General features: G+C 42.3%; 1 protein-coding gene across 4 annotated transcripts in view; it reads right to left on the minus strand.

Annotated features, from left to right (window-relative positions):
- Positions 1 to 26,791, minus strand: part of SCML2 (Scm polycomb group protein like 2) — a 123,690-nt gene that overhangs the window by 76,343 nt on the left and 20,556 nt on the right. For 2 of the 4 annotated variants that reach the window (XM_074967646.1, XM_074967654.1), the window contains exons 2-4: positions 23,352 to 23,459; positions 15,666 to 15,734; positions 2,443 to 2,513 (exon numbers count right to left, since the gene is read on the minus strand). In XM_074967646.1, the coding sequence (XP_074823747.1) occupies positions 2,443 to 2,513; positions 15,666 to 15,734; positions 23,352 to 23,373 (162 nt within the window). In that variant the 5' untranslated portion in view covers positions 23,374 to 23,459. Of the gene's footprint in view, positions 1 to 2,442; positions 2,514 to 2,719; positions 2,867 to 15,665; positions 15,735 to 23,351; positions 23,460 to 26,791 lie in introns of those variants that run through there. The other 2 variants (XM_074967669.1, XM_074967663.1) reach the window with 2 other exon arrangements.

A 26,791-nucleotide genomic window follows, 5' to 3' on the forward strand; every position in this document is an offset into this window, starting at 1 on the left:
AACTATAGTATACCAACAAACTAACTATATAAATGCGACTAGAGCATGATCCTAACGGACTGCGAGTAGCTCTGTCTTTAGCCAGGGGCAGTTGAGAAGGAACTGAGGGGGGTTAGCCTATGAGCAGAGGCTAGCCTCATGGCGCAGCATGAGGGGAGACAGCACATGCGCAGGCCTAAGAGACACTACTATCAAAGTTCTCCAGTCAGCAACGCAGGAGTTCAAGAACACCTACAGTAGAGCACTCATAGGGACACTACTCAAAGAAGAATTCACACATGCTCTATGCCAGTGGTTCTCAAAGCCAGTCCGCCGCTTGTTCAGGGAAAGCCCCTGGCGGGCTGGGCCGGTTTGTTTACCTGCTGCGTCCGCAGGTTCGGTCGAGCGCAGCTCCCACTGGCCGCGGTTCGCTGCGCCAGGCCAATGGGGGCTGCGGGAAGGGCGACCAGCACATTCCTCGGCCCGCGCCACTTCCCGCAGCCCCCATTGGCCTGGAGCAGCGAACCGCAGCCAGTGGGAGCTGCGCTCGGCCAAACCTGCGGACGCGGCAGGTCAACAAACCGGCCCGGCCCGCCAGGGGCTTTCCTGGAACAAGTGGCGGACCAGCTTTGAGAGCCACTGATCTACGCAGCTGTGAGAATGGTTGCTGACATCTCTCTCCTTTTAGCCTGAATGCTCTCTCTTCTCTCTCTGCCCCCATGAGATAGCACTGGGGGAGTCGTACCTCTCATGGGGGGGGGGGGGTCCTGAGCCCTTCTCCATGCCCCCTTCTGTGTGAGCTGGGATCTGGGGAGCCTGCTCTCTGGAATGGAGCTGAGAACAGCCATGCTCGGAGCATGCACCAAGCACACAGTGCTGAGACAGGGGTGAGGAGCTGAGAACAGGCATGTTTCATGCATGGCATACGCTCACAAGCACTATGGCGGGGGGGAAGACACTGGGGGATTTGAGCACACCTACTGACATGGAGCTGGTCACATATCTCATAGCTAATTGTTTCAGGCCCTATTCATCTCCAGAAGGTGTTCTTATTCAGAACATCTCATTAAGATGAATGGTCATTTCACACTTCTGTGAGGAGGATAGATGTGCAGAGCCCATTCTCCCTACGGTAGGCCCAGATTTTGGACAGGGACTCTGAACTCTGCCCTTTCCTGCCTCCTGGTGAGCGAGGTAAACTGGTTTGAGCCCTCGCACAGCCACAGGAAGGACGGCTGTGAAATCCTTAACGAGAGGTAAGAGTTTGGTCCTGAGAGGCCAAAGGATACTGTATAAAGGCTTAATATCCATTTACTTACTTTAATACTCTGAGCTGTGAACAAGCTGTCTGGGAGAAGAAAGAGGGAAATGAGAATGGCATGCCTTGGACTTCAGTGGCCTCATAGGCTGGGCTTAAGCTGACAGATGAGCAAGAGCATTAAAACACCGTTGAACTCCAAAGAAATAAACACAGCAAAAAATAGAATACACCAAAGCCTGAGTTCTCTCACTGGAAATACCTGCATATTTCCTGGAAACATTTCTGAAACTTTAACATCGGAAGGATGGATAAAATTATTTTCTCCCCAACAAAAAAAGCAAGAGAGACAACTCCATGATATGTTTTACTGATTACCTTTTATGACACTTCAATATGGGCTTAATTTCCAAAATACAAGATTGGTATGACCCTTTCCAGTAATCAGAACAGATACACTTATGTGTTGTTGCAATGTTTAATTGAGATATGTACAACAAAATTCTCAAACTTCCTGTAATGCAATTTTAATTAAATTTCTTAGAGAAAGTTCTTAAGGGTACAAAAATAAAACAAAAGATTTCAGTTAGTTATTTTAATAATTTATATTGGTTGCTATGTTCTTATACCAACGCTTGTTAATTCTGTTGGGGGAAAAGCTGCAGCAGCCACCAGGCTGTCTGTCTCCTGTTCAGAGGTTCAATTCTGTATGGCTACTTGAGAATGATGCTGGAGACTCGGAGTGCTGGAAGCCAGCACAGTGCAGTTGGAAGGTTCAGAAAATTAAGGGACAAGTGCTAAATACGTTCTACTATAGATGGGCAAATGAGGAATTTGGGCAAAGGGTGGCAAAAGGCACTACACTCAGACCCTCAGCCACATTTCAGATTCTTGCTCTAAACCATGGAGAGACATGCTAAAGCTGTTCAAAGAGAGTTGTAAAAATTTTAAGCATTGACAGGATTCCCTATTTTTCCACTAGCCTTGTTCTTGAAAGACAGCTGCAATATTTTTGATCAACCTTTCAAAGAAAATTTGACTTGCGGCAGAGACCAAGCACAGAAAACTTCAGCTTAAATGGTTAAGGTTTGCCAAAGTTATAAGCAAATGAGAACAGGGGGTTACAAAGGGAAGCCGTAGACACCCTTAATATAAGGCTTGCTATTGGGGCCCTTAACACACACATACAAAAGAATTTAGTGTACCTGTCTGAAACAATGTGGAGGAGCAGCTAGCGATCCAGTCTCTTTCAAGTAATTATCCCACTTAAAGTGTTCTAGAAGAGATAAAAATAAAAAGGTAAGACAACTTTTAAGGGAATGTATTGAGCAAACTTTTAGGGGGAAAACAGCTGTTTAGGTGAACTAATTCTAGCCTTTTTAAAATAAGTTCTAAAAAGCGAATTCCTCTTGTGTGAAAGACACGAGATTGACAGCCTTTGAGAGACTTTAAAAACTTTGTTAATCCATAGGAAAGACACACCACAGACAGATTCAGTACACAGCTTCAACATATTTCATCAGTAGTGAGGAAGGATGGTCCAGTGGTTAGGATGCTAGGCTGGGAATCACTAGAGCGGGATTCCATGTGCTGCTCCACCAGACTTCCTGTGTGACCTTGTGCAAGCCTTTGTGCCTCAGTTCCATATCTGTAAAACGAGAATAATAGCATGTCCTATGCTGCAGGAGTGAGGATAAATATGTTAAAGATTGAGACAGTCATATACTTTATATCCAGGACCATGTAAGCACTTTTAATAAAGTGTGTGCGCGTCATGACGGCTTGTGCAGAAGACCCAACTAGTACCTTGACTCCATTACAAACCAGGACGGGTTTGGGGTTTAGTGCAATCTGTGAATATGACCCTAGCTCCACAACTAGAACCCATGAGTTTCTGGCTCCCTGTCCCACATTTGATCTAGACAAGGCTGCCTTTCCAACCAAATATGCAAATATTTTGCCTTAACACTTAGCAACAAAATCAAATGACACTTCATACATCAGTCTTTGCAAATTCTTCACTTATTTTTAGACTGCTGTTCAAAGGGCCACAAAAATGTGCAGTTATATGAGTTAATCAATCAATATGAAATACTATATGGCCAATGATCCAAATAAGCATGGCTTAAGTGGATATAAGTCACAAGAAAAGATGAGAACTAAAATAGTACAGCCCACATTTTGCTTCTACAGTGAAATTGTCTACAATCTTTAAGTTGATGTATCTAAAAACAGGAAAGAGAAGCAACAGTCATTTTGTCCATCACCTCTTCACAATCAAAGTTTAAATGAGAACATAAATGGTGTAATGATGCCACCCAGTGGCTCAACGAACAATAGCTTTCAACGTGTTTGCATCAAAAAAAAAAAATCTTAGTTTTAGGCAGATAGTAAAATCAAATCGAATTGTCTTTTGGGAATGGGCATCAATAAAGTTATTTGGCTACATTTATAACAAAACATTAAGCATACAGCTCCATTTAAAGAAGGAAAACAGTGTTGCACTGAAAGATACCAGAGATGTTCATCAATGACTGTCCCATGGGAGAATATTCCAGAAGCACTAGCCTTTGATAGGAAAGGCCTTGGCTAACATCCTCAAGATATTATCTCTGCATAGTCAGCACTTCCCAAATGATCTCAGCTGCAGTAGCTGTAAATTGATGGGATGACTCAGCAGCAAAATGAGGGAGCCAAAAAAGATCTTTTCCTCAGGGGATCATGTTTACAGTAAGTAAACAAAATAAGGCCAAATAAGCAGAAAACTACACAGGTAGCTACAAGGAAGAGCGCTTTCACTGGCCATTGAGGGAGTCTGCAGTTTCATTAACCTGCAGATCATCTACCTGAATAGCTGGATTTATCTACAAACCCCTTTCCTCACAGTCTGAACTTTGCATTAGGTTTCCTTCACTTGTGAGCACAGATCAAAACTGAGGTAAATTAAAGCAAAACTCATTCACAACTAATACTTAAGATTCTGCAATTTATTTCATGAAGAGAATATGAAATGGCAGAAAGGGGACGTGTGTGTCTATGGAAACAGTCACATGGAAAAATAATGCTCTTAACAAAAAAGCTTCTCTATATCCAGTGAAAGATCATTTGTAGATAAAAAACTAATGCTGTTTTCTGAACATACACACCCATCTGAGGCTCTAGTATTGGAGAGAATTTCAGGAATGGAGGTGGAATAAAACTGCAACCTACAGGAAAATTAGCTCACAGCAAACTATTAAATATTAAAATTTTTCCTTTTATATTACCCCAATTCAAGACACATGTCATTTTAGACTGAATTACCAGAGAAAATAAGAAAACAAATGTAGTGTACTACTGATTTAGCCAGTACCGCTATTAGTATCCTTTCAAAGGTTTAGGCCAGGGGTGGGGAACCTTTTTTCTATCAGGAGCCATTGACACACAGACAAAAATCAGTCGCAGGCCACACAGCCCTGCAGGGGGGTGCAGCGGCTCACGGCTTCCCCTCAAAGCAGGGAGAGCCAGTGCTCCCGGCTCCAGCCCTGCTGGGGGGGTGTGGATGTGTGGAGGCTTGGGGCTTCCCCTAGGCTGTGGGGTGGGGCCAGAAATGAGGGGTTCAGGGTGTGGGAAGGGGCTCAGGGCTGGGGCAAGGGGTTGGGATGAGGACAGGGTGCTGGGTCTGGGAGGGAGTTGGGTGCAGGAGGGGGTTCAGGGCTAGAGGTGCGGGGTCTGGGAGGAAGTTAGGGTGCAGGAGGGGGCTGAGGGATGGGGTGCATGGTACGGGTGCGGGGGGAGTTGGTGCAGGAGGGGCCTGAGGGATGGGATGTGGGGTCTGGGAGGGAGTTAGGGTGCAGCAGGGGGCTGAGGGATGGGGTGCGTGGTAAGGGTGCGGGATCTGGGAGGGAGTTAGGGTGCAGGAGGGGGCTGAGGGATGGGGTGCATGGTAGGGGTGCGGGATCTGGGAAGGAGTTAGGGTGCAGACCTAACTCTGACCTGGGGCAGGGGATTTGGGCTCTGGCCAGCTCCCACTTGGCGGCGCGGCCACTCCACACTGCTCCCGGAAGCGGCCGGCATGTCTGGCCCCTAGGTGGAGATGCACAGGGGGCTCTGCGCGGTGTGTGCTGCCCATGCCCAAAGGTGCTGCCCCTGCAGATCCACTGGCCGCGGTTCAATTATTTACCTTCTATTACATTTTACAGATATTTACATAGCAAACTTGTTTTTCATGGTTTCCTTGAACCCTCAGATGCAACTGTGCATCATTTAATTCTTATCAGAACACCACAAATTAATCTAAGACTAGTTTTGAATACAGATTCAAAGATCTAGTTTATGTACAATACATTAAATTGACAGATTATATTTATTAAGCCTGCCCACCACTGTATAGAACCAAACACCCACAATATCAGTTCTTGCATTAGAATTCAGTTGCTCTCTCACAAAGCTTCCCCCTGTCTAGTTGGTGTTTAGCAGATTGAGCCCCACTATCTAGGTTCAGGCTTTCAGCCAGTTTCTATTTTTCCACAGGCTCATTCTGGATTTCTGGCACATGGCTGCGTCCCCAAACTGACCCATCTGAGCTCTTTCCTCTGGGCTGGCATGGCTCCTCAAAGGTTATCTCTGGATTTCTTCTGCTCAGTTGACTACTACGAGTAGCTGGTGCTTTCTTCAAGGCTGGCATAGGTCTTTTCAGAGCAGGAAGCTGTAAACCTCCATCTTTTGGGGCACATTAGGATCTACAACTGCTCCCTTCTGTCTCTCTGCTCTCATCCCAAACACCCCTCCTAACATCCCACCCCTCCAGCTCTAAAAGTTGTATTCCCCCTCAGACACACTGAGTTTAGAAGTAAGGTGTCCTCAAATTTTACAAGTATGGATTTTATGTAGACTTATTTCCCTACTTTGGCGATATACAGAGCTCCTCATCGTCTTGCACACCAATGGCTGCTGGTAAAGGACACATCAAAGTGGCTTAAATTCAAACGTATCCAAACCTATAAATTTCTCTTTAGATTCAACCTCATTTTTTTAGTAGAGTGCGGCTACAGATATGCAAGCAGCCTTAATGAAGGCTGAAACTTCACTCACTCTTCCTTCCAGGATGGCCACTGCTTGCTTGTTCTTCAAGTCTTCTCTCCTTCCTGTGCAGACCGCTGGGAGCCTCATGCTTTCAATATCCTGTTTTTCACTCTTCAGCCCACCCTCTCCTTATCAATCCTGGGGTTTAGTTCTAATTTTGCTTGGTGAGTTGATAGCCTCACATACTCTTGCAAATGGGTGAGTTAAAATATGAAAAAAATAATCCTCATAATGCAAATATTTTCCTTCCCTTGTACATTATCCTAAGTCCTCCCACTCCCAAATATCCTCTCCCGTCATTTTACTGGAACCCTTCTCCTCATCACAAGATTTATCATACCTTCCTTCCCTCCTTCAGTCCTTTTACCCTCCTCATTCCTCCTACCCAAGCTCCAAGTTTCACCTCCTCTTCAACTTCCAGTCTTAACTGGCAAGTCTCCCGCAGTCCTACCACAAGACCAAGGGGCTCCCAGTGTAGAGGCACTCTGCATTCTAAGGCCACTCTGTTCAGCTGGCACTAAGAGTGGCTCCCTGTCTCTCTTCTAGTCAAACAAGCAACAACAGTTTTCATCCATAAACCTCAAAGAACTTTACATTGAAGGATATTACTACCCTAGTAGTATAGATGGGTAAATGGAGATAGAGAGGTGAACGTCTTTCCCCCGCAAAATCCTCCCAAACGCTACACCCCTTTCCTGGGGAAGGCTTGATAAAAATCCTCACCAGTTTGCATAGGTGAACACAGACCCAAACCCTTGGATCTTAAGAACAATGAAAAAGCAATCAGGTTCTTAAAAGAAGAATTTTAAGTGAAGAAAAAGTAAAAGAGAATCACCTCTGTAAAATCAGGATGGTAAATACCTTACAGGGTAATCAGATTCAAAACATAGAGAATCCCTCTAGGCAAAACCTTAAGTTACAAAAAGACACAAAAACAGGAATATACATTCCATTCAGCACAACTTATTTTATCAGCCATTTAAACAAAACAGAATCTAACGCATATATAACTAGATTGCTTATTAGCCCTTTACAGGAGTTCTGACCTGCATTCCTGCTCCGGTTCCGGCCAAAGCAATACACAGAGAGAACCCTTTGTTTCTCCCCCCACCTCCAGCTTTGAAAGTATCTTGTCTCCTCATTGGTCATTTTGGTCAGGTGTCAGTGAGGTTATCTTTAGCTTCTTAACCCTTTACAGGTGAAAGGGTTTTTTCCTCTGGCCAGGAGGGATTTAAAGGTGGTTAGCCTTCCCTTTATATTTATGACAGGCTCTCAATTAATTCTTCAGATTTCTTCCTCAAGGATGTTGACGAAGCCTTCACCACCCACTTGCCTGGCCACCTGAACAATGTGTTTCCCTTCTTTGTCAACAGTCAGGAAACCCTTAAAATCGTTCACACATTCTTTCCATAGGTTTCACCATCATACATTGACTGTTTCAGGCTTGACTGCATCCATTGCCTGTTTAATATAAGTGATGCACTCGGCAATGTTGAAGGACTTCCAACACTCCATCACATTAAAATTGGGATCAGCATCCATAGCACTACGTGTCCGTAAGAACGTAAGCCTTATGTATGTGGCTTTGAAACAGTGAATAACGCCTTGGTCGAGAGGTTGGAGGAGGTATTGGGGCGGGGGGGGGGGGGGAGAGAAAGACGACTTCAACGTTGTTATGCGCAAACCGGAGTGCCGCAGGGTGGCCAGGAGCATTGTCTACAATCAGCAACACTTTAAAAAGTCAAGTCCTTCAAGGTACCGCTTGACCTCCAAAATGAAACACTTGTGGAACCAATCCAGAAATAATGCTGTCGTCACCCAAGCCTTTTTTATTTGATTGCCAGAACACAGGCAGGAGATTTTTGTTCTTGCCTTTTAGGGCACGGGGATTTGCAGCCCTGTAGAGCAAGCCCAGCTTTTATTAAATGCCCAGCCACATTGCCACAAAACAACACAGTCACACGGTCTTTAGCTGCTTTGAAGCCAGGGGCTTGTCTTTCTGATTTCGAAGTGTAAGTGCAGTTGGGCATTTTTTTCCAGAAGAGCCCAGTCTCCTCAGCATTAAAAACTTGTTCCAGAAGATAGCCCTTTTCTTCTATGATTTTCTTTAATTGTTCGGGGTAGGCTTTTGCTGCCTCTTCATTGGCAGATGCAGCTTTACCAATAGTCTGCATGTTTTTGAGGTTGAAGCGGTTCCTAAAACCGTTAAGCCAACCTTGGCTGGCTTTGAATTCCTTCTCATCAGAAGGCTGTCCCTCTTCGGCGAGAGGTTTGAACAGCGCATAGAGGCTAAGAGCCTTTTTTCGCAACGTCTTGCCATTGATAGGCACACGTTTACGGTTCATGTCTTCCAGCCATAAGTTTAATGCCTTTTCAGTCTTCACTAATGTCTTATCACGCACCTGGCTCATCACCTTGGCAGTTATTGGAGCACTTGATGCCACAGCTTAATGAATTTCTCTCTCAAATCTTGATGGCACGGATGCTAGATTCGTTGCGGCCACATTCATGCACCAAGTTGGAGACCAACACACAGTCTCTCAGTAAGTCCAACACAGCCAGTTTTTCCTCCAGCATTGGAACAGATCATTGTTTCTTCAGTTGAGCACCAGATGGATAGTTGGCTTGCGTTTATGGGCCATGTTGTATGAAAAATATGTTCAGTAACTTTAAACACTGGAATCACACTCAGCGCGGTGAGATGCTCACACTATAAGAGGCACGCGGGAACTGAGACCGACTGAGGGAACAGCAGATTCACATCTCCCATCTCACGCTCACTCCGGGCATATGCTCATTGAGTAGAATGGTGGGCAGAATCGCTCGCACTATTTACAGGTACCTTGATATTTTTCTTTTTTTTTGCTGAGCCCGTATAGTTGAATTTGCGTAAGTTAAATGTGCATATGATGCGACTCACCTGTATAAGGAGAATCTGCCTTTAGAGCCTGCAACTCACAGACTCTCCTTGCAGCGGTTATCCTACCAGGAACGCTTCTGACACAAAAGCGGAAAGGTAGAAGATGCCAGGGGCTTGAATGGGGGTCCCATTAAAGCGACTAGGACAGTACTAGGGTTCACCAGAGGAACTGGCTCTCAGACTGGAGTATGCGATGAAGAAGTCCTTTAAAGAATCTTGCCACCATGGCACTGGGGAAGACAGATCTTCCCTGAATAGGGGGATGAAATGCTGATATTGCCACCAGATGTACTCTCAATGAGCTAAGTGCAAGGCCCAATGAGACAAGGTGCAGCAAGTATGTCCTGAATAGAAGCCAGCATCAGTTGAACTCTGTGGGCCAATGACCACACCAAAAACTGCTTGAATCTTGCCAAGTAGGCCATTCTGGTAGAGGGCTTTCTACTGTTGAGTAGAACCTGTTGAACAGCTACTGACCATACTTCCTCCTCATTTAGCCACGAAGCAGCCATACCATGAGATGCAGGGCGCTAAGCTATAAGGTGCGACTGTGATTCTGTGTGAGTAGGTCAGGATGGAGAGGTATGGGAGGATGAACTGATAGCGCAAAAGGTCAGAGACCCAACACTGCCTCGGCCACACTGGGGCAATGAGAATGAGCTTGGCCAGATCCATCTTCAGCTTGAAAATGACCTGTAGGAAGAGTGTACAGGATAGCCAACAGCCAGCTGAGATGGAAAGTGTCAGACAGGAAACCTGTACTGAGACCCCCTTGAGAGCAGAACAGATGGCATTTCCTGTTGTCCTTTGTAGCAAATAGGTCAATCGTCAGAATACACCAAGCTGCGAAAATGACCTGGAAGACACTTGTCTTCAGAGACAACTCATGAGTCAGGGAAAAATTCCTGCTGAGAATGTTCACGAAATGATTCTGGACCCTGACAAGTGGTGGCTAATAGAGCAATCATCTCCTTGATGCAGAACTGCCACAACCTGATTGCCTCTTGGCAGAGCATCCTTACCTCTTCACATAATACGTGGCTGTGGTATTCTCAGTAAGTATGTGAGCCACTGATGCGGTCCAGAAAAGCAGGACATGCATTGTAAATGGCCTGAAGCTCCAGCACTTTGATATGCAGTGATGATTCCTGCTCCAACCACAGATCTTGAACTTTCAGTGACCCCAGATGGGCTCCCTTGCCCATCAGGGAGGCATTGGTGACAACAGACCTGGTTGGTAAGGACTGGACGAAGGGAACACCCTGACAAACATTTTCCATTAGCATCTACCACTGCAAGGAGTCCAGGACCAGTGGAACGAGGCAGACCAATATGCTCAGGGAGTGAAGAGTCGAACGGTGAACTGTCCTGAGCTACATTTAAAAGGGAGCAAAGATGCAACCTTGCAAACTGGACCACCTGTGCAGAAGCAGACATGTGGCCCAAGAGCCTTAGGCACATCCGAACCATAATGCATACTAAAGCAAAGGTGGCAAAATGCCTGAAAAAGGTCTGTCAGCAAAAAAGTCTTCTACAGGTCCCCAATGAACTTGATTTTCTGAGCAGGAACCAAAGTTGACATTTCAATGTTTAGGATGAGACCCAGATGGTCTCAAGCGCACTGTAGCGTTGACATGGGAAAGGACTTCCTTTCTGGACCTGCCCCTCAGTAACCAGTTGTCCATATATGGGAAGGTGTGGATTCCTTTCCAGCTGAGGTACCCCTTCACCACGACCATGCATTTGGTAAATAGGGCAGGAGAGAGGTGCAAGGGAAGCACCGTATACTGAAAATGGTGCTTCGCTACGACAAATCAAAGGAATTTTCTGTTTCTCTGCAAAATTGTCACGTGAAACTAGGTGTCCTGAAGGTCAAGAAAAGCCAACCAGCTGCTCTGTGACAACTGGGAAAGGATAGTTGATAAAGTGACCATTTGGAACCTCATGTATCTGATATATTTGTTGAGGCCAGGAAAGTTGAGAATGGGTCTGGATTTAGGCACCAGATAGTACAGTAATAGAAGCCATGACCCCAGTGGAACCTCCTCCACCGCTCCCAAAGCCAGTAGAGAGCAAATGTGCTTGAGAAGCAGTATTTTATAAGAGGTGATCCCTATCAGGAACTTGGGGTGGGGGCTTCGGGGAAGGTGTGTCGAGTGGCCAAATCCCAGAACTGAATGCTTCCTCCTCTAGGACCTATGCCCCTTTCTGGGGTAGTCCTGCTGTCTCAGGGGAGGGAAAGGCTGCCCAAATGTGTGCTGCAAACAATACTGCTGCTGATCACTGTAGTGGTCCCTCTGCACTGCCGGCATACACATCCCCAAAGATCGTAGGGCAGCCCTAGAGTCCTTGAAGGAGTGCAGAATCTCGTCCGTCTTGTCCAAAAAAAGCACTCAGCTGAAGGGCAAATCCTCTATGGCTTGTTGCACACCAGGACAATGCCCGAATTCTGCAGCCAGGACTACCTTCTCATAGTCACTGCCAAAGCCATCACTCTGGCTGAACTATCCGCAATGTCCAGCATGGGCCATAACAAAGTCTTAGTCACCAAACAGCCTCTGGTGATAAATGCCCAAAATTCCTCCCTCAAGACTTTGGGCAACTGGTCCGCAAACTCAGACATAGCCATCCAATTCACAAAGTCGTATTTAGACAGCAATACCTGCTGGTTAGCAATGTCCATCTACAAATAAGAGAAAGTGTCAATCTTCCTACCCATCGGGGCCATCTGTTTGGAGTCCTTATCTTTGGGGGTGGACTTAAATCCATCCTTCAGACCTCTATTGTTCACCGTGGTGATGACCAAGGAATTTGGGGCTGGATGGGAGTAAAAACCCCCAAATCCCTGCAATGAAGTAGCAATTCTCCATGTGCTTTGCAAGAGGGGGTAATGAAGCTGACATGCTCCAGAGAAAATTAGCAGGCTCTAGGAGTGCATCATTAATAGGGAGGGCTACTCTCCCGGGGCAGATGGCTGCAGGATATCCAACAACTTACAGATATTCTCCTGCAGGAACACCCAGGGAAGGCAGCCACGTGCTGCAGAAGGTCCTGGTACACCTTGAAATCCTCTGGTACCAAAGGAAGATCCAGGCACCACAGAATCATCTGGGGATGAAGACGAAGCGGTTAACTGTGCCAGAGCCAGATCCTACTCCAGGACTAATAGGCCTGGACAGGATGACTCTGGAGGCTCCACATGGGGAAGGTTCACTGGTGCCCAGGCCTGTGGCAGCTCGACATGACTGCTCAGTGATCATGTCTTAGAGCGTGATGGAGGAGTTGGACCTATGCAACCAAGGAGCATCCCACAGATTTCAAGCAGCCCACTGGTATGGATAGGGCATTGGTGGCCAGTAGACACCAGGCAGGGGCCCGCCATCTCCACTGTGAGACAAGCACCTATCATAGTACCCATAGCTCTCCTTGACTGGGCCCTGATGCAGGTGAGGCAATGGAGAGCGGGTGGAGGAAGATCCCGACCTGGACGCTGAGGAATCCCGAGCTTCAGGGGATAAAGGTGGAGCCAGCCCTGAGGGTGCAAGCAACTGGCCTGACTCATCCATACCCCAAAATGAAGAGCAAACTGGCACAGATGGTGGAAACAGTACTGCTAGCATCAAATATACCTCCGTTGTTTCCAGTGCTGGAAGTGGGGTCAACCCTGAAGTCGAGAGAGGTGCGTGCCACCACGGTTACATCAGTGGTGCCAACAGCAGGGGTGCCAAGAAGTTCCCAGTGCCGGGGAGGTCCCTTGTTCTGAGCCCAGCACCAGCCCCACTTCCACTGACTGTCAAAGGGAAACATCAGGGTGTGGTACCAAAAGACCCACAGCCTCAGCAGCCCACCCAGCCAACAGGGCTATAAACTAGGCAGCCTTGGCCAACTCCTGGGCCAAGGGAGAGGTCAGGACAGAAAGGCAGAGGAGGTTCATTATCACCTGACATACCGCCAGTGCAGAAACAGCCAGTGCCAGCATCACCCTCTTCAATATGGGACTCAATGGACGGCCAGAGCCGGAACCAGAGTTGATGGTACGGTGTCTCTGATCTCCCTGAACAGTACCAGGGAGTGGTTGATGGGACCGGCTCCATTTCGCACGCTGACATTCACACTGTGTATTAAGCTAGATGTCAAACAGAGCAATACTTCCAAGTGTGACTGCAGCGCCTCTCACTCAAACTGGCATAGCAAAGCAAGTGGAGCACTAATCACAGAACCGTTTCCTCTACTGCCCAGTATATACTGGCAGCAACGAGCAACAGAAAACTGCAAGGATCTCTCCCAATAATTAGGAATGGAGGAGGAAAACACCCACCTCTCTCCCAACAGTCTTAGGGAGGAGAAGAAAATGAGTCAAAATGACAAATGAAGTTCTAGAGAGCTTTAACACGTTTGCAGATAACTCTGTGGTGAGATGACATCTACAGGTGGTGATGTCATAACAACTACACAGTTACAATACAGATAACGAATATGACATCAGGATGTCATTTCATGGATTATTTTGTGGTTCACTGCAACACAAGTCTATGGAAAAAGTAGCTCCCAGCCAGTCAGAGGACCAATGAGATTACGCTTCCTCTGATGGGAAAGAGCTTCAGGGGTAGCAGCCAAAAAGTCTCGGTAGCAGACTGAAAAACTTCTATTTAATTAGATGCCCACGGAAGGCCTTAGTGTTTTAGTTTTATGAAATGTTATAACTCTGATGTGCTATCAAAGTTTTAACAAAAGATCCCTTCATAAGTTTTCTACCTCAGTCAATAATACCTGTGACAGTCCCTGGGTAAAATACTGTCCACAAAACTCTTGTCAGTTCCATACTAGTCTCAACTCTACCAAAAATCTTTACCCACCTTGTTTCACCACCTCCACGCCTCATGAAGCCTCTAACTAGCTCCTCTATCTGACAGCTTTTCCTTTTAGCAGCAGTGATCATGTGTTACTCCTGGGGGAATTCTGCACCACTGCACAATGCAGAATTTGTGCAGAATTAATGTCCTGCACAGAATTTCATGTTTTCCCCCACAGACTTGGGGCTGCAGAGCTACTGGCTACCTCTAGGGGCCGCTGGACTCTGCAGAGCCTGGCTCTTCTCCAGCTTGCAGCGAGACAAGTGTCTGGACCGGCAGGAATGGAAGCTTTGCACATTCTGGCAACAGGGCTTGATCCTCATCCACTTAACAGGAGCAGGCACGGGAGACCTGGCTCTGGCACAGAGTGAGGAAGGGCAGGGTTGCACCGTGTCCCTCAGTGGGACAAAGCTGCAGGGGGCAGGCTCGGGGGGGGGGCCACATGTCTGGGCTAGGGGAGGAATCATGCAGCCCTCTCCAGCGCCCCCTAACTTGAAATGGGTTGTTGTAGGAGTTTCTTTAAACTCTCTACTCCTTGGGGAATTTTTTTCATTCTCTGTGTTGTTGACATACTTGCTGATAGGTATTTTTAAATAAATTACCAAAATAACTGAAACTGGTGTGATTATATTGTGTTATTTTGACAAATAAATTTAAAAATATTGTGCACAGAATTATAAAATTTTTAGCACAGAATTCCCCCAGGAGTAAGTCTGTGCTCGGTGGGCTCAGACAGTGGGAGTGCCCCACCCTTCTGTTAATTAGTAGGAAAGAGAGATGGTGAAAACAACTTACTGAAAACGTTTGTTGTTGCCTATAAGACATGTAGCTAGGTTAATGGGTCAGCTTTAAAAAACCAAACACATACTTGCATAACAACAACAGGTGATTTCCCACACCCTCCAAATGACAGACCAATTGTCCCTGATGAAAAATCATCATTTTCTGCTAAGAGTGAAGGTATCCATTTTTATTTTAAATGATGAGAAACAGCTGCAGATGGGAATGCTCTCAACTTTCATTTAGTCTCAAACAATCCACTTTGTTTTTTAGTTTTCCCCACAGAAGAACAAATGCAGAAGATTATTTTACCTTCCCTACCTATGTAGCACTAATGAAGATTCAGCCCAACTATCGCAGCTCCCTTCTTCAGTATCAGCAAACATGGTAGTTAAGGAGGAAAAAAAAAAAACAATGGAGACTTTTGGGAGAGAAGGCAGAGAAAAAGGTATAGATAGGGTGAAAGGAGGTAGAAAACAGTAATGATCCAAAACTTCATCTTAAAAAAATTGGGACCCACACATTATTTTTGTTCAGGGGATTACATAGGTAACTAGTATGCGCCTTTTGGTCAGCTGAACTAGTATGCTAAAGTCAATCCTTTCACCCTTCCAAAGGCATTTATATATGCAATATCAAAGCACTGTCTGCTAATGAAGTTAACAGCAGTGGTTCAGATGCTTTCTATTCTTTTATGTATCCCAGTCATCACTAACAGCCTGAGAGGTGTAAAAGATTCCCAGACAACACAATCCAAATCTTTAGATTTAAACATTATCTTGACTAATAACCTGACAATTTTAATACCTACCATTTTTTAAAGATACGTTGTTTGACTGCTGACTCTTCCCATGTTTCTCCTTTTTAACATTCTTTGAATCTACAAGACATAAAATGTCATTACATAACAGATTTAGCATTCACATCATACTAAAGTCCAGGGTAACAATTAGTCTACTATAGAGCACTTTTAACCATAACTTTCAAGACAAATACATTCTATTAACCACAGATTTTTGTTTATATATTTCACTATGTCATAAAAAGGTAAATTTTATTCTTATTCTAGTTCACCTTAGAGTTCAAAAGAGAAACTAACAACAAGATAAAAGTACAAGCATGGAAAGAAAGAATTCCAAAAAGAATGTTTCTTGGCTGTCAACAAACATCTTCCAAAATTTTAAAAAACACAATCTACATTTATTTTCAAATAGTTTTTATTTTGTTTTATAGTCTGAGCAAGAACATTAGACCAAAGAGCATCTTGGACCTTGCACCAAGGTTTCCAAAAGACATTCATGATTTTTGATTTGAGACACAAGAAAAGGTCTTGGTGCTCAATGTGCTGCACACAACCCTCTGAAATTCAAGTCCCTCTAAGGTATCTCAAGTGGGCCGCACAAAAACTGCAGAACCCAAGATCACTAGTCATTTTTGTCAATCTTGGTGCAGGTCCTGACAAACTGAAACAGAAAAAAATTAGTTTATTTCTCAGTGAAGGTTCTCACTGCAACCCTAATTCACTGAATACAGGCCTATGCTTACACCACACCAATGAATCAGCAGAAAGATTCTCTCTCAGCTGTTTCTGCACATTACTCCTGTTACCATTGGTGGAAGAACAGAGTGAAACCCATGAGGAGCACACAATCAATTCCACTTTACTTCAGGTATCAGTACCACAAGGAAAAGGTAACTCAAGCCATAATGTGAGTGTTGCCCCTAACTCAAGTTTAAGCCTCACACAAAATCCCTTAACTTGAGTGTAGTGGTGCTTTTAATTCAAGTTGGCTGGCTTGTCAGGGGGTATTCTGCTACAGCTCAAGTGAGCACAACCACTCAGCTGCTACCACAGCCATTCTGTGCAGCTTGAGCATTATTTCACAGTGTCACTGCTCTCAATCAAGCTAACCTAACTCAAGAGAAGTTAGCCATGAAGCTACCCATAGACAGATGAGCTACCCATGATTGACTTTATTCACAGCTTTGCCACATTAGCAAATATTAAGACAACCATTGTGCTGCAGCGCATTCAATTCCCTTTTCAGTTTAGGATCATACTTCAATTTCAATTTCCAGTTCCATACCAAATGTCTATATTTTTGACAGATGTTTGATACTTACCTGGAAACTGAAATGAAGGTACAATTCAATGTCATAAAGCGGATCACACATCTTGTGTGTCACAGAAGCAAGGAATTGGTGAAACTGAGACACCATTTTCTCTCCAACATAGACAGTTTAGAACTGGTAGAAAATATCTGAAGAAAACAAATCCTAATGGACTTGTTCTTCTTGATATGCTATCAGGGGGGTGGGCAGTGAGTGAAGGAGAATGGAAGCAAATAAGCGAGCAAGTGCTCTTTGTTGCTTTTGGACAGAGAAAAACAGCATAGGTTATTTTTCACCCTGTGTAGAAAGTAAATTTTTCAAGCCATGAAATAGACGTAGGTAGTTTCACTAAGGCAGTAGATTTCAAATCTCAGTCTCTATTTTTCTTGGTAAACAAGTATGTTTAAACATAGCATTATTGCATTCAGGTCAGTGACAGCCTTGATATTTCACAGCTATGATAAGGAATCGCTGCTGTGATTACAGTAGGTGTTTTAAGCATATACACTAAACTACTATTCCTTTTCTGTATAATGCAACCATTCTCTTATAATATTGTGCTACCCACAGTTATAGTGAATGTGAGCTCCTGTTTTCATGCACCATTTTCAATATAACCTTTTCGGCTAACATTTTCACTGATGTTGTTAGCCCAGCAAGTGTTTTAAACTAAGAACAAAGATATGATCTACTGGTCTGCACACAGGATGGGAAGCCAAGTAATCCCTTACTGAGCTGTAATCTCTTAAAGATTAAAAGTTCTGGGTTTCTGCTCTATTGACTAAAGGGGAAATTTTCTCCCTCTTCTTTGGCCTGTTTTCCATTTCCTTCTCAATGATTTAAAATGACTATCCAGACAAAAATAGTAAGGCAATAAGGCCAACACCACGGAAAAGGATAAGTAAAAGGTCCAGTAAAACCCCAAAATGGTGAGTGTACATATCCTTACATAGGGATAACAGTCACAACCCCATCCCATTTCTTCAAATGCAGTGACCTTCCAAATCAACATTACTTCGGTCTAATTGGGATTGATCTGAAGACAGTTGGTTCTCTTCCAAGGTACCATCACTGCTAGACATTTAGAGGCTAATGAGACTGCAAATATGGATTTGAAATATGAAAAATAAAAGTGGAATTGTCATTAGCATTATTTGTGAGATTTTGGAATGGACAAAACTTCCAAAGCAGTTTCCCTTTGAATAGGAAGTGTTTGGAGATTGAATCCTGCTGGATCCCACATGATTGAGATCCTGAGGGTGACGAAAAATTGTCCATTGCCCCAAGTTTTGAAAAGAATCAGGGCAGATAAAAATCTATTAAAATCGGATTTTTTTGATAAAATGCTTTTTGAGGAAGAAACCTATCTAAAGATAGTTTTAATTAAGATACATTATACCTCAAAATATCTCATCATGGAATAGGATTATAAATTCTAATTCTATAGTATGAGACAAACATACATGAATATATTAAGAAAAGTTTTGTAAATGAGTTCCAATGGCTCATGGATTAGGGACCAAATTTTATGCAGTTCCAGGAGGTTCTGTATAGATTATTTAGGTTAATCTTTCTATCTACCCAATGGGACTCAGTGCAGAAGATACCATCAGAGATGCATAGTTTTGCAGTTCTCAAACTGTGGATTTGTGTCTCCAGAGATAACATGCTTGTTAACAGCAAAAATGTTTATAAATAAATATATAGAGGTGAGAAATAATAGACCTCAACCCTACTGTCCTTCTGCAAATTTGTGTACACACAGTCAATCCCTTACCTCTCTCTAAAAGTGCAAAGTTTCAAAAAGTTCAATGAATAGAAGATTGTTGGGGGCAGAATAGATCTGGACAAGGAGAAGAAGTCTAGAGATAAATGTGAGAAGGGAGGGACCAGCAGCAGAAACAGAAGTGAAACTGTTTGAGCAGCATATTCCAGAAGTCTTGAGGTCTGAGTATAGCCTTCATTGATTTGAGATCTACCATACCGTTCTCTCCCTAGAAGGCAAAACCTATAATGGCAGCAGGCCATAAAAGAGACCCACTTTGGGAATATTTTAATGAAGTTCCTCTACCTGTGGGTGAGACAAGGCATGCGTGCAAAATGCAAAACAGCGCAACAAAAAATGCAAGGCCCGGTTTCCCAAATGAAACAACATCAAGAGAAGTGTTCCTTCTCAGGAGGAAGCTGCATTGAAGATGATGAAAGGAACACGTCTGAACATGCAGGATCTTCAGGTTGGTAAACTTTTTTTATTTCATACTTCTTACTTAAGGACTGCCTGTCTTCCCTCTGGACTATTCTTGAATTCTCAAGTTTGAGCAAAAAAAATATATATATATAGTTGTTACTCTATGGTACTATCATTTTAGCTGCAGTTGTGATAAAAAATAAATAGCTGAAATAGGCAGATCTTCCTTTTACAATTTCACCTTTAAAGTAGTACTGAGTGTCAGTGAATGCAATGGGTAATACTAAATGAGCAGTATGATAATCATAATTAAATAACTGCATTGACTTATTTTGTTTAGGAGAATCCATCCTCAACATACAGAATTCTGAAGACTATCCACTTTCAAGATCACCATCATTTTCTATAGTTTCAGAGTTATCTGCCAAGGATAGTGTTTCAGTCACATCATGTATGTCACATAGCCACAGTATATCTGTTGTATGTTCTTCTGTTACAACAGAAGAAGGGAATGTCTTCCATACAGAAAATGCACACACAGCAGAATACTTACAAAAAGTAGCAGCAAAGGCTATAACAAACTGTGAAAAAAATTCAACTGTCTAGTACGCAGCTTGGTCACAGACAATGCTGCAAATGTATCCAAGATGAGAAGAAATTATTTAGAAGAGAGTCCCAAGCTAACAAACGGTTGCAGTGCTCATTTGATGCACCTCCTACCCAAAGACTTCAGTGTTCCAGAAATAAAGGATAATGTTGTTGAAATTGCAAAATACTTCCGTAACAGCCACCTTGCAGCAGCTGCTCTGAAAAAAGCGGGAGGAACCAAGCTAACTCTCCCACAAGACGTGTGATGGAACTCAGTAGTGGACTGTTTTGAGCACTATATCAAGCACTGGCCTAATCTGATGACAGTTTGTGAACAAAATCATGAAAAAATAAATAGATGGCACTGTCACAGCCAAAGTTCTCAACAGTGGGCTTGAGAGAAACGCTGAACACATGTTGAGTACCCTGAAGCCTATTTCTGTAGCCTGGAACAAAATGCAGGGAAATAGCTGTTTTATTGCTGACGCTGTTGAAATTTGGAAGGAACTGAGTGAGATCTTAAAAAGAGAAATATGCAATGACAGAGTTAAATTACAAGCATTAAAAAAAACCAACGGGGCAAGCTCTATCTCCAGCTCATTTTCTTGCAAATATTCTCAGTACTCGGTACCAGGGTCAAACCTTAACTGCTGAAGAAGAGGAGTTGGCTATGACATGGACATTCAGCAATCATCCCTCCATAATGCCAACTATAATAAACTTCAGAGCTAAGGATGAACCATTCAAGAAATATATGTTTGCTCATGATGTTTTAAAGAAAGTCACACCAGTGAACTGGTGGAAGTCACTGAAGCACTTGGATTCAGAGACTGTTGAAGTGATAATCTCACTTTTAACAGCAGTAGCTTCTTCTGCCGGCGTAGAAATAATATTTTCGTCCTTTGGACTAATTCATTCCAAACTGAGAAATCGTTTGGGACCTGAAAAAGCAGGAAAGCTTCTTTTTCTTTTCCAGAATATGAACAAACAAGAAAATGAAGGTGAAGACGACTGAGTTAGCTGCAGAAGCCAATATTTTAAGTTTCTCATGTTGACCTGGATGACAGTCGATTTAATTTTTGTTGTTTTTTTAAAAAAAATTCATTTAACTATTTTAGTTAAACAATTTTAACAAAAACAGACCTGATTTTAAAAAACTTGAATATTTAACTAAATTCAAAAATTAATATGCTTGTTTTGTTAAAATATGATATGTTTGCTGTTGAAAAAAAAAACCAAAATACATAATGTTGTTGTTTTAGTTAAATAAAACAATTTAAATGTCTGTCTGGTGATGTTATCCTCCTAATACAGCATGGCAAGAAAATCCTCCAAATATTAGTGATTAACCTGTTGAATTGGAGATAGTTCACCTCCCATGGACTTCATAAATATCTGCTTCAAATTACCTTTGGTAAATGAAATAAACCAAACAATCATTCATTTTTTGATACAGTGTAAAACTAATCTGAAAAGTTTTCAAAATAAATCATTTTAAAAATGTATAGTGTGTACCTTCTAAAATGAAACCTACATCTATCTCTACGTTGTGAAGAATATGTATACCAAAAAGAATACACTTTTATGTAGAAATCCATGATTAAATCGAGTCTTCCCGACTAGTGATTTAAATCAAATCCACCCTGAAAAGAATGGAACCATGGTTGAGCAATTCCATCTACCCAGGTTACACTTTACAGATACTATGCATGGCAGGTTGGTCTGGAGCACCTCTCCCCAATCTGTAGACATGAAATTCTGCTGCTAATAAGATAACTCATCAGAAGACAAGCCAGAGTAATCACAGCCATCATACAAGAAATCAGAGACAACTGGAGATTGACCCAAGCTTTCTTCATTGATTTGCAATCCACCAGGGACCAAGAAGGCTAACTCCTTCAAGCACAGAATCTGGTAGAAGCAACTGTGATGATCCTAGTGACCACTTACAGTTCCTCCTAACGTTGAACTCCAGTTTCCTGACACAAGAGAGCTTTCACAGAGAGCACCCCCTTATTAGAAGAGCCAGTTTCTTAACCAATGATATGACTATTACTCTCCTGCAAGTAGGAGAGTGCCCCAAGTCTTGTAGAATCTTTTTGGGAAACAATGAAAGCAATGCATTGCCTTAGAGAATATGTATCAGTCTTTTCCCAAGACACTATTTCCTTGATGTCCTTGCGGGAAGGGAGCAACATAGAGGGTCGGTCTATCAAGATTTGCACAGCCACTTCCTAGGGACTTATTCTTGAGATTCCAGACACCATTCCAACAAGGGAGTCAAAGTCTTCCAACCTGGCTAGTTCTGATGATGTGTGAGGAAGCTCCCTCTGAGAAGTCTCTACCTCTGTTCCTCAGAGTTGTCAAGCACCTTAGAGTGACAGATCGCAAAAGACTATTCCCCTCCACCCTGACAGAAGGTCTCAGCTGCACCTCAGGAGTGGAGGACTGAGATAGAGTGGAAGAGCATTCCCCAACAAGCTGACCACCACCTCTCTGAAGATCTGTGATGGCAACCAGAGGAGGGGGAAATGTTTGATCCCTAATGCACCTGAGACTCTGTCTAGGCCCTTTTATCCACCTCCAAGAGGGGGATGGGAAGAGAAGAGCTGGCTAACATCTTCCATCAAGACTTCTCTCAAATCTGTGTACACTCTAAAGCAAGGTGGATCTGGAACAGCTCCATCTCCTTCAACCTGTGTTTGTTTTTCTCTAGGTGACACATCCCAGATGGGCTTCCAGGAATAGGGCCTGTCTTGCAGCATTTTCAAACTATTACATGCGCAACTACAGTCATCATAGATGATCCACTGCAATTTACCAGGCAGTAGACAACTGCAGAGAAAGCAGTTGGGCTGCAAAGGTGGAAGGCATGAATTAGGTGCAAAAAACGTAGCAAATCTTCAATAGAGCAGAACGACCTGTCCCAAAACTGAAAAGGAGCAGTTACAGAGTAGTTGGGCTCTCTTCACAAGATTCTGTATTTCTATTTCATGCCTATTCTATTTCACACATTCACTTCTGCTCAAATCTCACCCTCAAGTTGGTGCAAAACAACGTAACTTATGTTGTTTCCCCCCCCAGATACAGCACAGTAGAAGACATGACTAGAGAGAATGCCACTGCATAGATGAGAAATTAAACTGCATAAAACAGTTTATGTTATCTACATGGGCTTTTGAAGGATAGTTGCTGATGCAGTTTGCTACTGTAAAACTTAATACCCGATATTACACATTATTCTGATAACTGGATTCTGTGACATCTGCATAATTTATCACCTATAAAGGATTATATGTTAACAACACATCTAGATACGTGCTTAAATTTTCTACTCTGACTGTTTTCTAGCTTGTCTGAGGACAACAGTTGTTTTGGGTGAAATTATATAGAATGGTTTCAATTAAGGAGAAATTTAGCATACCTACTGTAAGTTTGGGATTTTTTGCTTTAATTTGATTCATAACAAGTTCAGTACATATTACCATCCTATTTCAACTTAACAATACAGCAGTTATTACTATTAGGTATAATAATACCCCATTTAATCAAAAATAGCTTTTATGTTTTCTACTTTCTTTCCTTTTGGATAAAAGCCACCAACCTTACCTTTAGCTGCTGTTCTCCCCATAGTAACACTTATGTGATCTTCCTTCTCACAATAAAAAGCCTGAAGTTGAAAGACCAGTTAATTCTTCCTTTCAGCACAACAGTTTCCTGTGGAGTAGCAATACAGCTAGTTAGTTATAGATCCAATACGAAAAAAAACCCATTATATTGCTGTTTTAAAGCTGCAAAGGTTTAACAAGCTACTCATAGAGGAACTTTGTGTAAACAAGAGCTAAATCAAAGAAATACTGGAAGGAGGAGAATAAATTAAATTTTCTTATTACTTCTTTATTTTAAAATGATGTAAACCCTTGAAAAGAAAAATCAGATTGCTTCACACAGCATGTTATGATTTGACATTAAAAATATGCTTTTGCTCCTACTTAAGTTTTCTTTTTAACATTATAATGATTATTTTCAATTTCAACAGCTCAAATCTTTTTTCTTTCCATCTTACATACACGCAATCCAGCAATGGTCATGCTAGAAAATACCACCTGGGAAAAATGTTATGCTATTTAAAAACTAAGGCGTAATAAAACTCAAGTTTGGGAGCACAAAAGCAAAGGCAAAATTGCTAGTTGATATAAGTTGCAATGGCAGGTAGTGTCAGATCACAGATATCCATAAGGATAACACTAGTCTCAAATATAGCACAGGCGTAAGTTGCTGTGGGCTTTAAGAACTAGGAGGTCCAAGTTAGTTAAGCTATGCCACCTCAATAAAGAGAAAAGAGCAATATCTGTTTTGTTACTAGTTTTCCACTCCAGCACTCACATTTGCTGAATTTTACTGATTAATTTCATCAGCATTCCACTGAAATCAGAACAGTCATGGGTTAGTCCAGCAACAACAATGCTAACGAGCCACTTATTTTTCCATTCACTCTACGTGTATGTATGTATATATAGAAAGCAAAGCAAAGCAAAGCAAAGCAAAGGAATATATATAAGGTAGGAATCTAACACAATTTTCAAGCTACCAACCTTGACAGATTCCCTTTAAGACTGTGTCAGTTTCTATTATGGTTAGTGTATAACTCTAAGTTACAAAACTCTTAAAACAGACACACACATTTTCTCTACAACAAAATCTGACTAAAGAAGATACTACCATGGATTTGCAGAAGCCAGACTTTCAAACATTCATTGATCTAAACAACATATCTATTATAACATGAACAATAGCTCAAAGCTAAGGATGCTACAGCAGTATTAACTCAGAATTTCTTGAGCTTCACAGAGGTATACAACAACATTTAAAAACACACATTAAAAATTTTGAGTTTCATTGAACAACTAAATAGCTTTTACTAAAGCTTCACAATTTCAAGGTAATTGAAAGTCTGTAAATTATATATGGTCATGATGGACTTCATCACACGTCCTTTTACATCTACAGGATACTTCATGTGGATAAAAACAATTGAAAACTTCATTTAATGAAATTTGTTAGTCTTAAAAATATTTGTAATGTACCAAGCAGGTATTACCACTAAAATTATCAGTGCAAAAAATTTAAGATTAAAAATAGCTCTAAATAAAACTGAATACTAAAACAAGCAAAGCATTTTTGCTATACAATAATGCTATAAATGATCATCAAATGAATAATATCTATCTTTGAAATGACTGTAGAATTCCCCCAAAACATTTCAAAGCTTTTCCTCTTTAAGCAATAAACTATGAAAGGTGTTGCAGAGTCAAAGTAGTTGCCTTTATGGGTAGATTACTTAAAACTGTGCACGGTTTTTATCTTTTTTTGTTCCAAACACTGGATTGCACTTGGTGCTGTAATAAAGATTCCAACCCTGCAGTGATAGTCATCAAGTTTAGCACAAGTGGAGTGTCTGTCAGAAACATAAAAAGGATTCCAGCATTTCATTAGTTTGTGTAGCACCAGATAGGCTATTTTACAACATGCTCACCAGCCTGTTAAAAATGTAAGACAATTGGAAATTCTAAACCGTTGTTTGAAATAGCACAAATCCAACAACAGGATAAAATTTATTACTATTTAGAAGAGGTGTTACTGCAAAGGCCAGTTGCACCAAGTTTATTCTATTCAGGGTGCTTAAGTGAGCTTTTAAAAATTATTTCTTGTCCTATAAATTAAGTTGTACTTAAAAACTGAATTTCTGAGCCTCCATTCTGAAGAACAGCAAAAAAGCTAAATCTCTACAGAGACAGTGCAGTCAGACTGAGGCAGAACATAACTCCTTTCTGGGGTAGAGTTGAGGAGCACTCTAGTTCTGCATTTCTCAACAACTGGTCCATGGAGTGGTGCCAGTCCCTGTGATCCCCCTGACAGTTTAAGGAAGGAAGCAAACTGGTCCCTGGTATCAAAAAGGTTGAGAAACACTACTTTAGTTCACTCCACCTAATTAATTACCTTCCTTAACAGTTTGTCTTCTTATCTGCTGCCTACTCCATACACCAGCCAGGGTGGGAGCTTTTTGCTTACAACTTCCAACATCACTGGCCTTCGAATCAGCACAACACAGCCATATATATATATATATATATATATATATATATATATATATATATATATAAAGCTGGACAAATACAGAGTGCGAAGCTTGCAGAGATCCTTGGGCGGACGGGCAGGGAAGAGGGGAAGCCTAAGACATCCCTGAATATGTGAGTGAGCAAGCAGAGTATGTTGAAAAAAGATAGACAAATCTAGAGAATGGAAGTCCGAAACAAAGGAAGGAATGAACCAGGTAGGAGAATGAAACCTGGGAAAGGCAGAGGCAAGGCCAGAAAACTAGGAATAAATAGGCGTAAGAAAGTAATGGGAGAGGTGAGGGGAATGGAAACAAAACCAAAGGCAAAGAAGAAAAATATGGAGAAAAATTCACCAAGCTAGGAACAGCTCTTATGTCAGTCACAATACAGGAAACACCCCAAGAAGAGTCAATTCAGACCCTGGAAGTATAGAATCAACAAGGGAGAACAATAAGTCACTTGACCTAAGCCAGGGAAACTGAAAATCAAAGGCAAAGGGCAAGAAAGAAAAAAAAAAGTGTCATGTTAGTTTCAGCATTAAAATGTTCGGAAATGAAACCCAATAAAAAAAGTCAATGTGGAGGATGTCCACATGCTTGCTACTAATACTTCTTATAGCTGGGGTTTAAAGCATCCAGTAAATTCCACTTCATCTCTTCTGTTTAATTTCCCCTACTTCATTTAATTCTGAATTAGATGGTGAGCTTGTGTCTGCCTTTAACTTCCTGATAAGGCTTTTGTTGTCAAACCACATTCACCCTTACTAGTCACCTCCCACTGTGTGAGCTCTTGGTTAAAAATATATATGAATAGACAAGCCTAAATCATTTGCATTTCCAAAGTTACTACTACATATGATGGAAAAATATTTTCCATCCTACTCTAATATTGTTCTTCTAATTTAGAAAGTCAACTTGAAGGGCAAGAATT

This window comes from Natator depressus, chromosome 1 (assembly GCF_965152275.1).
Source record: "Natator depressus isolate rNatDep1 chromosome 1, rNatDep2.hap1, whole genome shotgun sequence".
Lineage (NCBI taxonomy): Eukaryota > Metazoa > Chordata > Testudines > Cheloniidae > Natator > Natator depressus.